Consider the following 12295-nt stretch of genomic DNA (forward strand, 5'->3'; position numbering starts at 1 on the left):
GGTTGAGATCTTACAGTTTCTATATTTATTTCCCTCTACTTTTAAACCTGTGGCACCTTGCTTATAGTTTAGTTTTTTTTGAAATCACTACATAATTTTGGATACCTTTCAAGAACATTCTCCCTGGTTCAAACACACGTTGAGTAGGATGTGAAGGAGAATCTGTGAGTGTACTGCAAGGGGTCAGGCTAGACTTGTGCTTGTCACAATAATTCTAGTGCTGACTCTAAGCACAGATGGCATAAGGTTTGCTCACGATTCCCCTCCTGAACTACTGAAATCACACTGTGATCTGACCCAAAGGGTAGTACTGGGGCACTCAGAACTAGAGTTGTAGAGTGGAAACAAGGGAGCTCCTTGTTATTGTTTGTTTTTTGAGCTCTTGAGAATTAATTTTAAAACATATATGGGTGTAATATACTTGTGGCTCAGTTTCTAATTACCAATATTTTTGGCTTTAATTCATAGTAGCTTCCTGTCTCCTGCTTAATATACTTTTGAGCAAACAAATTTTGCTACAAACAGTTAAAATAACTCCACAGCCCTGAAAAGCAACAAGAGGCAAAACTATGCTTAAAGGATCAATGTTTTATCGAACAGCAGTCAAAAGAACGTAGAACATCTATTGAGTATTGAATTGCAGTTCTGACCACCTGCTAGGTAGGTGGATTTTCAGAACACTCAGGAGCCTTGCTCTTTAAATGTGACTTTACTTTGTCACTGGCAGAGCTGTAACAAAACTTCTTAAACCATCCAGGCTATAACCTCAGGTAAATAAACACCAACAAACACAATGATTTCTGATAAGAAAAACCATCTTCTAGAAGCAGTAAATAGCCTTACCTACCAACCAGTTCTGCAACATGAGTTTTTAAGAGCTACTACTATCAAATGCATGTTGCTGTATGAGAGCAATAGTCATTCTTTTGCCCCCTCAGTATTCTGTTCTCTTAAAAAAATTAGTGATTTCTTACATTTTTGAATTTAGTTCCTTCATTCTGAACTGAACACAAAAATAGCAGGGAATACTAACAGGATAACTTAACAATGCCAAAAACCCTCCTTGCCCCTCAAAAGAGAAAAAACACAAACATAAACCAACAAAAAAACCCAAAAACCACCAGAACAAAAACCACTCAAGAAAAAAAGTAAAGTTTGGGCCCAAAGTGTTTATTTTTCTATCTTCTAGAATTGCATTGATTCGTTCCATGCTTTGTAAACTAAGGTGATGCAGAGGTGCATTTTCTGACTATTTCATTAGGTGAGATTTTGTAGTTTTATTTCTACCCTGTGTTTCTGTTGGAAATTCTTCTTAGCTTAGTCTGTCATGAGGGACTTGGGAATTCAGCTCATAATTAGTTGAGCAGTTTTGTCTTTTTTTTTTTTTTTTTTTTTTTTTTTTTTTAATTCCAGATACTTTTTGGCTCCTGTATTCTGCATAATCATTTCGACCTTTCCTTTTTCTTTTTTAATCTTTTTCATAGGGCTGGAACAGGCCTCCTTTCAGGAATACATCTGCCAAAATACACAGGCACTCTATGTGGTAGTCTTAGTCTCTCAAGTCTTGTTTGAAATTAATCAGTGCTCTCAGGAGGAACACTCACCTCCTTGCAGGAATAAGCCCTACATCATTTCTAGTCACATCTTTAGCTATTCCCCGGGCTGGGCCGTACATCATGTTGACATAATGAAATGGCATAAAGTGTTTCAAGAATTGAAGATGGGAAACCCTCATCAGTTTACATGGCCTGCACTTGGGTTAAGACAGGACTCTTCCTACTTGCAAGTAATTGCTATGAATGAGCTTTGTAGCTAAAGCTATTCTTTCAAAGTATGTAGTCATGCCAACTAAGGAACTGGAGCTGAAGTTAACACGCTGGGTTAGGATTCTCAAGGGTTATTCTGACTAGAAATAAAGGTCACTTGGCTTAGGGATTCTTCAAAATGGTTGCACTGAAAGTAATAAGCAAAACACTAAAGAAACCAGTGAATGTAGTACTCAGCTAGAAGAGTCTCCACTAGTTGCATTAATTACTCCATAGCCAGATAACTCTGTGGTTAAATTTGCATTCCTATAAAGCCCTGTTAAGATAGTTTGACCAGCTTCATTTTTTTTCCTCTTCTTTCACATGCAGATCAACTTGACATCATTTCAATGGCTGAAACAACAATGATGCCTGAGGAAATAGAGCTAGAGATGGCAAAGATCCAGAGACTTCGGGAAGTCTTAGTCAGAAGAGAATCAGAACTCAGGTTTATGTAAGTATCAATTCCTCTGGGAAACACTATGCAAAATTAATCAAAATAGGAAAGAATGCTACTTAGAAGACTTTTATCTGCTTGACATTTTAAAAGGAAGATAGATAAAGAGCATCCCAGCTAGGTGAATGCTTGCAAAATGCCACTGGGAAATGATTTTTGTAGTAGCAAAGGAAATTGCCTTTTTTATTCGGCATGATTTGCAGACAATAAAAAAGGGATGTATTGCTTACAAAAGGAAACCTTAGCAAAGTACTTGTCTACAGAGCATATTTTTATACCTGACTTCAATCCTTTGTGGTAAGGATATTTGTCTGAAGGAAATATCAACAGGTAGGGGATTGGAGCTTCTAACGGCTAAACTAATTCAGGCTTGATTCCTCACTTCATTAGTGGTCTTAGTTCGTGACACAAGAGAGCACTCCATGTTCCAGACTAACAGCAGCCAAGATTTGACATTTGTTAAATGAAAGCTATTAAGTTATAAACACAAAATACATTTCCATAGATCAAATTAAATAACAATATTCCATGAGAGATTTTCAAAACTGCTATCAGGGTCAGGCACAGTAGCCAAAATTAATGTTAATGAATATCAATTCAGTTCTGATGGAGTCAGTGGGGTTTGTGTTTCTAAATCACTGAATTTAGGAGGTGAGAAGCATAGATTAGAAGCAAATGCCTAAAATGACAAGCAAGGAACCTCAGTAAGTCTAAAATCTGCTAAACAAGGTGCACTGGCATTAATGAAGCTACTTGTAGTCAGAGAAAAAGTGACTTGTCTCTTCTTGTAAAATACAAATATAAAACTGGTACTTTAACTATTATTGCTGGAGGTTAATTTCAGTGTCTTGACTTACTTGTCCAGTCAGAAGTTGGAAAGCTTAGTATCAAGCAGCACAGACGTCTATCTTGAATATTATTACAGAAGATCCCAACCCAGACATGAGATCTTTGGCAGTAAAGATTAGTAACAGTTATTCTGTCCTTTAATTGGGCTGTAGTGGTATAAACATGATAAACAAGAACAATTTGTCACACCTATTCCTGGTACTCGTTAAATAAGTACTTGCTTATTGGCTTGTACATAACTATAATCTAGAAAAATCCACATCATCGAACCCTGTAATTCTCGTGACATTTTCTATATCAAATAAAGCATTGGGACAAAGATAATCCCAAGTGAATGAAAGCCACGGCAGACGCCCGCTTGTCATACTTTCTCATGCCCTTCCCTTGCTTTCTTTGTTCTTGAATCCAGTCTCTTTTCATTTCCCCTATGCTCACACTCACCACTCTGTGTTGCCTGGTAGGTATCTGAGTAATGAACTGAATGCAGAGGAGTGTCATTATTGAAAAGGGAACAAAACTGACATTCATTCTGAGCACAATGCTCTGTGTTAGTTATGTCCATATATCCAAACACACTGTGCCTAGAGCTGCCTAAGAGCACTCCCCAGTTGTCCACTGCTTTGTACCTGTTTAGCTAGACAAGTTATGTAAACTCTAACTCATGGACACACTGTAAAAGACTTTGTATACAGCCAGGTGTATTTCTTTCATTTATTTCCTGAAGCAGTGGATTGCTAGTGTTCCAACACTAGAAGTCTGTCCATTCGTTATAATTTTATATATATTTAGGAACTGATTTCTCCTGACAAGACTAGACTCCACTCTGAATGACCTGTATGAAATTGTGCTGACTTGACTTTGACAGCATCCCTGCCAACTAGTAGTGCTGCATCAGTGCTCACACCAAGGAGCCGAAGATCAGCTCTAACATGAAACAGATCACTTTAGTTCTTACACTTACTTTAGCTTTTATTCTTTTATAACAAAAGAATAAAACATACAAACATTAGTGGAGAAAACGTGCGGTATGTTGGCATTCCTGATTTTTCTCCCACGCTATTAGTGAGCAATGGAATAGAAATCCTCTTGATTTAAGGTGGGTGGGTTTCAGTTCTTACAAAAGCACAAACAAAATGATGAACTAATTAATTCCATATCAGTTACACATCCAGCCACAGATTACATGTCCTTTTTCAAAAAATAATGATTCATTCTTCTCACTGTCTCACTGAATTTCTTAGTTTTTGCATTCACATGTAGCCAGTTCCTAAAGCTAGAAAAAAGCATATTGTAGACTTACTTCAAAGAAAAAGACAAAGTAAAAGTAAGCTGGAGAGCTTATGTTCTGAATGTATCATCAGCACTAATGGTGCACTCAGCTTTACTTAAACCAGCAACCACCACAGCTCTTCACAGCATGGTCACTGTATCTTATAAGTGCTTGCATTCATGAATAAGAAACAAAACACTCCAAACCAAACTTGTTTTTGATGAAAATCAGTGCAAACTCTTCCCCTGTTAGAGCTATGGATGCTTAATCCCTGGAAAGAACTTGCTCTAACTACTAATTGAAATTATTGCTTTCCTTGAAGAAGTACAAAGCAGACTGAGATGGAATAATAATAAAACTCAATATCACTGATTTTTTTGAAACAGCTCTGCAACAATTGTTGTTAGGTTTCAACCGTTACATCAGTATTTTGCCTGAAGAACTGCAGTAGCCATAAAGTAAAAGGCATGAAGCAGAGAACTGCTCCAGGTTAGCATAGCAGCCAGTACAAATGCAAAACAAACAGGTCTAAGAAGGCCTGGAGGGACAGAAGTCAGTTTGCATGTTCTCACTCTTCTATACATGAATCAGCTGATACGCAAGATCACTGTTAATATAATATTCTTTCAGACAGTTCCTCAGCTATTATCTGTATAGTATGTCTCTCACGTTTTCTCAGCGTCAAGAAACATGAACTCTTATGACAAAGTCCTTAGCAAGATATACAAATAACTTTGCTTACACTGAAAGTCAAGGCACTTAGGTCTTATCCCAGTTAGGTGCTTATACAAGGAGGCTAGCATTAACTTTCCTGCACTAAACAAAGCAACGCCAATGACTAGTGAAGTCTGTAGGATAACAAAAGGGATAAACAAAATATGTTGTTCATGTTGTTCCTAAATGTACGCTTCAGTATCTAAATAAAATCTTTACAGAGTGGTTCATCATCACTAACAGCTTTAAAAGAGTCAGCTTTTAGGGTGAAAGAAAGGATGGCAAAGAAATCAAAGCCAGATACTTAATCATCATTATTAACTCAAAGCAAGACCTAGTAGATCTGAGGAAAGGAATCAGGCAGTGGAATTAAGTTTAGGAAAAAAAAAAAAAAATCATTTAATGGTATCAAGCTTAAAAGGCAGTGAGCAGTGTTCAAAAACCATACAACACTGTGTATGTGTTTCTTTCTGATATAAATCCAAGCAGATTCTGTTTACCCTCTTATCTTTCAGCCTATGTCTATCACACATATCAGTAACTCAACACTTGGATTTTCAGTATTCAAAATTAAAGAAAACACCCATTATATTTGAACAAATTTCACATACACTTCTGTGATCACATACTGATTTAAAATACCAAAACTTGTTATTTTAGTTAATGAATTCCCCTCTTTTTAGTTCCAATGCTTTGCAACAGTCTCACTGAATAAGCAACTTACTTTGTGTTCTACAGGATGTTAAAATTACTTACATTTTTGCTCCAAGTCAATAACAGAAAGATTCCTCTCCCCAGGAAGAAAGTTTTCACCTTCTGAAGGAGATTTAAGAGTCAGAAGCAGTCATTCCCAGGAGACTAAAATCAGTCACCAGATAAGAGGCCTCACCTGTCAGCAGGTTCATGGTCCTGGTTAAAGGGGAAAAGCACTAATAATCCCCTTAATAAGTAACACACTTTATTCTTCAATTATAGAGGGAGCCCTTTCCACTGTGGAACCACAGGGGGCAATGCCAACTGCCTGCTGCCTCTTGTGGGTGAAACAAGCGATTTGACTGTATAGGGGAAAAGGAGCTGTGTAGCAGCTCAACCACGTGATACAAAATGGCCACGCAGTCTGTGAGAACTCAACCGCGTTAGACAAAATAGCTGCCCAGTCTGTGGGACCTCAACCATGTGAGACAAAATGGCCACCTAATCTCTGGGACCTCAGCCACGCAAAACTAAATGGCCGCCCAGTCTGTGGGACCTCAGCCACGCAAAACAAAATGGCCGCCCAGTCTGTGAGAACTCAACCACGTGATACAAAATGGCCGCCCAGTCTGTGGGATCTCATTCACGCAGTACAAAATGGCCGCCCTGTCTCTGATACTATTGCACAGACCCTTCCCTTGATACCTGCCTTCCCTTTGCAGTGGTTTTCAGGTTTTTTTCTCTTCCTTACAAGCTCCCTGTGCTTCCTTTACTGTGTCCCGGCCTGTATGGCACAAAGGGCTTGGCTGCCAGCTAAGCCCTCAAAGCACTGTTTTTTCCCCGTGACCATCTCTGATGACTATGACTGCTGCTGACAGCTTTCAGAAGTTGCATCATTTCCCACCAGTGGACAATTTGGGCATAGATTTCATCAAAATTGTCTTAAGATTCAGAAGATATCCTTAGGATAGTGTTGCATACTGTCTGTATCCCTGTACTGGGCTCATAGATCATGTATGGGACTCAACACCCCAGTGCAGTGTGTAGTGCCAGACTCAGCCCGCACTGATAAGCAGACAATATGTACGTAAGAGCATCAGTTTATAGCTAGCTGGCATTCCCTCTCATTTTTATCTCACACTTCTCTGAGCTGGTTCCCTAAAAATGTTCTCTTTAAGATGAATTTTGGGTCAAAATGTAAATTTCCAATCTGTCATTGCTGCTAAGGAGAGTAAACATACCACTTTAGAATATGTGTGCTCTCCCTTTCAAATTCCTATGTCCCACTTTCATTTATTCTTTCCTAGTGAGATAACAGGCCCAGAAGCCAAGAGAGCTGCTCATCCTCCTCATTGCACATTTAATGTGTTACTGCTATGGATGCTCATGTGTGGCTTTAGAAGCAGATTCATATCACTGCAGAACACGGAAATTTACCTGCTGAATGACATGATTGTAAAAACGTGTAATACTTGTGTTAGCTCCGTTTAGGCAGCAAAACCACTCAGACCACTAATACAGGGACAGATCAAAACTGAAGCTCAGAATCATTTGTATCGCAGAATTCATGTATTTTAAAATATATTAGTATATTCTCACCCTGTAAATATTAATAGCGTAGGTGAGATTTCATCATCCACAGTTACTGCCTATGGCTGTGAATAGAAAAGGCACTGAGTTCATATAAAATAGCAGTCACTGTCATCATGAAACATGCTCCTTGGGAAATCTGCCAGCGCCTGATACTGCTGGCCTCCCAGATGGAGAGCAGAACTCAAAGCCAGCTATACTGCATGACCTTGGACTAAAGCTGTGCAAGTTGCTTCTACCTGTGATAGCTGTCTTGGGAGTGGTTATTTCTGCCATGTAGGCAGTACCAAATGGCAATTTTTTAATACAGGGCATCTAGGATATTAAATAGTAAGCCCTGTTAGGTTACTTTAGGCAATTATTGAAAATAGTTTTGCTTAGCTCATAAACCTTGTTTTATCTGTAAAAATGTTACAAATATAACGCATCTGATGTTTGCTTAATGGCTCTTCTGTTATTACAGTGCTAAACTAACACTGAAAAAGACAGAACTACCTCCACATTGACTATGAGTTTAAATTGGTCTTTGTATGGTCTCAGTGCACACTATTAGCTGACTCCCTCTTCTCCAGAGTGCTCATTACATCTGCATCATCCAAATTCTCTACAGATCCATTCTGGTTTCTGGACCATTTTAAACTACTATATTGGCTTACTTGTAATGTCAGGAACAATTACCTTTTATGTAGATGTGTTTGCTGTAACTTGACATTGTCCTGGTAATAAACTCCTAATAGTAGCCCCAGAGTTTCACTAGTTAGCCAGAGTACTAATTAACCCTTGTGGTGATAGTTTTCTTTGTTTTCCTTTCTGTATTTTATTGTTGTTTGTTTATTTCTTTGTGGTTTTCTTCCAGTTAGGCTTACTTTTTGTTTTCCTTTTTAATATTTATTTTGTTCCCGTTTTGCAAAAGAACAAGAAATCTCTCTTTTGCTGCTATGACACTGATGTACCTATTGCTTGTAGAAGAAGAGGTGAGATAGTAACGGTTGTTAAACTATAGGCAGTATAGGACACAATGGTGGAATTTTAAACTTAAGGTAAATTCGTCATGGAGAAACATATAAGTTCCTTCTAAGGTCAATAACACATCAACAGAGGTCCAAGAGGATTCTTACTTTTATGTCTTCTGTCATACCTGCAACATATTTATCTTCAGTATAATATTGTAATGGGTCTTTAACACTTCTGAATGTATATCCATCTGCTCCATTGTATGTTTTTAGACAAATTAGCTTAGACGATATTTGTAGAGATACATTTCCTTCCATAGTGGGGCATTTCTGGGAATGCTCCTGTTCTTGTTACTAGTGAATCTGACAGTAACACTTCATAACTGGCAGAGGAGATGGCCAAGCTCAAGAGAATTTAAGGATGTCAGTAAGGATGAAATACAGACAGCTTCTTTAGACAGCGTTCTGAATTTCTGTGAAGTAAGCCTAAAATGTGACCTCCAGGGACTGGGATTTTCAAATCCTGCCACCTTCAACTGAACAAAATGACAGCTGAATTACACCATCACTTTACAGCGTTGCAGTCCAGTGCTTTTATTCACTGCTCTTCCACTGAGGAGTGCTTTTAGCAAGGCAAGACAGACTTGCCTAATTTAATAGTTATAGGTAATCATAGGATTTTGATTTGTAACCTGATATGTGAAGCAGGCTGGTCAGCAATCTATTATCTGAGTTGCCAGCTTCGTGTCTTTCAGCCTGAGAAACACCAGATGCTGAGCTCAATAATAAAGTGACAAACACATACTGTGAGGGCCGCTCCAAAAGTAATGCCTTCTGTTTTATTATGTTGGCCCATGATGTCAGAGACGGATGTTGGTGGGACAGCAGTGGAAACTAAACCTTCCCACCAATATCCCATGATATTCTGTTGCCACGTGGCAGATGGCGGCAGGATTTTCCCCAGCTGGAAAGAAGAACTGTTATGGAATAATTTTTATTGAAACAAAACAAAATACTCCTTCCATTTTCCATTAGTTTTTAGTTCCTCTCTGTCTGCCATTATCTTCCACAGCCTCAGAGACCCTCCAGGGCACAGCTGAACAGGATGTCTCCTTTATTTCTTTGCCCTGCACCCCGTCGTCTAGATGGTGGATGGTAGAGGTGACTCATGCTGTCACCTCACTTGTGGATCTTATGGGAAGGTCAGTGCCTGCAGCATTCTGCTGCTGGTAGCTGGACCAAAGAAACACGTATCAGGGTTGAGTCACCATGCCCGATTACTGAAGACTCTTCCGACCCATTTATTTTCCTGTCACTTTGTGACATGTTTAGAAAATACTTTGCTCGTGCTGTTTATTCATTTTGAGCTATTTAATCTTTTTTCTTTTACGGGCAAACAAAGGATCTGCTTTTTAGGCTTTGAAAAAATAATTTGAAATACCAAGAAAGAAAATAATACAAGCTTCTGTGATATATCTCCAAGCATACAGAAGGTTTCTTGCAATAGGACATCAAAACCACAAAAGCAGAATTACATACTGCATGCCAGGAAGGTCCGTCCCCAGCTTAATACTATTTCAGTTTCTCTAGGAATGGACTTGGGCTCTTAATAAGAGAAAAGCTTTATCATCTTCATAACTCATATGTTCAGAATTGCTGGGCAGACATTTAAAGTTTAGCTCAGGGGGAAAAACAGACAATTTGTAACCTCTGTTTGGTTTACTGATGCTTTTTCTATGACATCAAAGATGATTTTGTAGAGACTGCAAAATCCAGAGGACGGGGGGTTCAGCAAAAGTTGTGTTGATTTTGCAAATTCGATGCATATGTCTTTGGAGATTGCTTAAGCAGACCTGAAGGGTATCATTTCAGTACCCTGGGCTACTCTGTTTATAGGGATTCTACCACATTCAGCACAGAACAACAGCCTGCTTGTGTTGCTCTCCTTCAAGAAGAGCACTGGGTGCACAGGGAGCATAGCAGTGCTCTTAAATAAGCTGGAGAATAGCCCGTGCAGCTTTCCCTCCTGTCCATCCTGCAATCTGATGGATCGCATTTACAACATGGAACATCAAGTGCTATAGAATAATCTCAGTATGTTTCTCCAGCTTCTCTGTAAAAGGTTAAGGGACCCAAAGGGTTTTTGTTTTCTGTGCTACACATATTCCTGCTCTCTGTAAGATTGCCAAAGCTCTTTTTATACTTCCTGGAGAGGTCTGACAGTACTACAGATATGCTCTCCATCAAACCCTGACTATCCAGCACAAGAACCAGAGCACAAAAGGGAAAAGAGAAGGAGTAAGTCTGGATTAAACAGTCTTCCAAAGGCATTTTTCCCCATGAGTCCTTTTTCTTTTCCCTTTTCTCTGAGAGCAGTGAGGTGACCCTTACCCAGGACATCAGTTGCTGCCCTACATACAGTGTTAATTGCTAGGAACGTTTTTTAGTGAAAAACAGCTATCGTTTCTGCTTTTAATGAAGTCAGATGGTGTCTATGAATGTATCCCATATCCCTCCTTTAGTAATTTAACCATCTCTCTCTCTCTCTTTTTTTTTTTAATTTATTTTCCTAATGGGCACCATGGGGTGAATGAGAAACACGAAGGCTGTTTGACACAGATGGGAAGAAAGCTGTTGTGTGTGCCTAAGGGATTGGTACAGATGGTCAGTTGAATCTTTGGCCATCAGAATGCACTGATCTATGGAACTGGGACTCTGGAGATGTCACCCGGAGTGTGACTTTTGGAATTTAGGTTGTCACTGAGCTGCTGCAGCCCTGAGGTGCTTGGCCACAGTTTTACTTCTCTCCTGTGAGTTATGAGACATGAGAACGAAATGCAAAGAATGAATATGGAGAGTGCAAGATTTATGCTCTGCAGTCAGGTGGAAAAGGAAAAAAATACAACCTAAAATAGTGGGGGCAATTGCATCTACAATAGGGGAAAGAGTATAAAGCCTGTACGTTTCCCACCAGTATGATTCTGCTCACTTGGAACATACTGCTGATGGTATTTAATGCATTGGCGTTAACTTTTGGGAGTTTCTTGAGAAGGGCAGAGAGTCAAAACGAAGCAGTGAAGCAATAGCATCTTTCACAACCTACCTCATAGGAAAGAAGTAGAAACTTGCTGTTCTCTTCACTAGTTGAGGGTCTGACCCTCAGGTATTTGAATACAGCAGCTCAGTGGTGAATGTTTCTTGCCAAAAACTTACTTTTTCTGTTAACCGTGGCCATTTTCTTCAAATTTATTGACACTCATTATATTAATATGACACCCAAACTGCACGAACATTGAATGAATAAGGAGCTGCGTGGCTTGCTCACTTCCCAGCACAGTTTGAATACTGAGTCTCCCAAGGGGACAGTGTATAAGATTGTTAATTGATAGAAGTAATTTCAGTACCATTTAGCATGATGGATCTCAAGAGTAAAACAGTGCTCGTGATCAGTATGAATATGAGGAGTCCAAGTAAGAAAAATCCTTTGTATTAAGGTCTCTGTCCCCAGGTGTGCTGAACACACTTGGCAGTGAACCATGGGCTAAGCCCTGAGGTTAACATGTTAATCTCGCCAATAACATCAAGCCTTGTAAGCCAGATGCATAGCAGGAGAGCAGTGCCTTGAGGGACAATTAAATTGATATCTCAACAACTTCTGGAAGAGTCCAGAACAGTGCCTGAGCCCCTAAATCAGGAGGTTAGCAATAAAGAATTTCATGAGAGGGATTTCACTGTGACGTCTGGGGAAGAGAGAAGTAAAAAAGATAGTAGAAACAGCTGTCATAGCACAGTGAATGAAAAGGAACTGGCAAAATGGAGTTAATCAAAGCAGCAAGAAATAAAAGGATCAGCATGTTCTAATAACATGAGCAAAGCATCTGAGGGATGGCTCCCCATGGAGACCTGCATTCCGTGCAGAGGCAGCAGGGAGAATAAAAGTTCTTAGGTTGTGATTAAATCTTAT

General features: G+C 39.2%; 1 protein-coding gene across 1 annotated transcript in view; it reads left to right on the forward strand.

The window, feature by feature from the left end:
* Positions 1-12295, forward strand: part of BMERB1 (bMERB domain containing 1) — a 35392-nt gene that overhangs the window by 14736 nt on the left and 8361 nt on the right. Inside the window, exon 2 of the mRNA XM_072349045.1 lies at positions 2136-2259. Within this exon, the coding sequence (XP_072205146.1) occupies positions 2136-2259 (124 nt within the window). The remainder of the gene's footprint in view (positions 1-2135; positions 2260-12295) is intronic.

This window comes from Excalfactoria chinensis, chromosome 14 (assembly GCF_039878825.1).
Source record: "Excalfactoria chinensis isolate bCotChi1 chromosome 14, bCotChi1.hap2, whole genome shotgun sequence".
NCBI lineage: Eukaryota > Metazoa > Chordata > Aves > Galliformes > Phasianidae > Excalfactoria > Excalfactoria chinensis.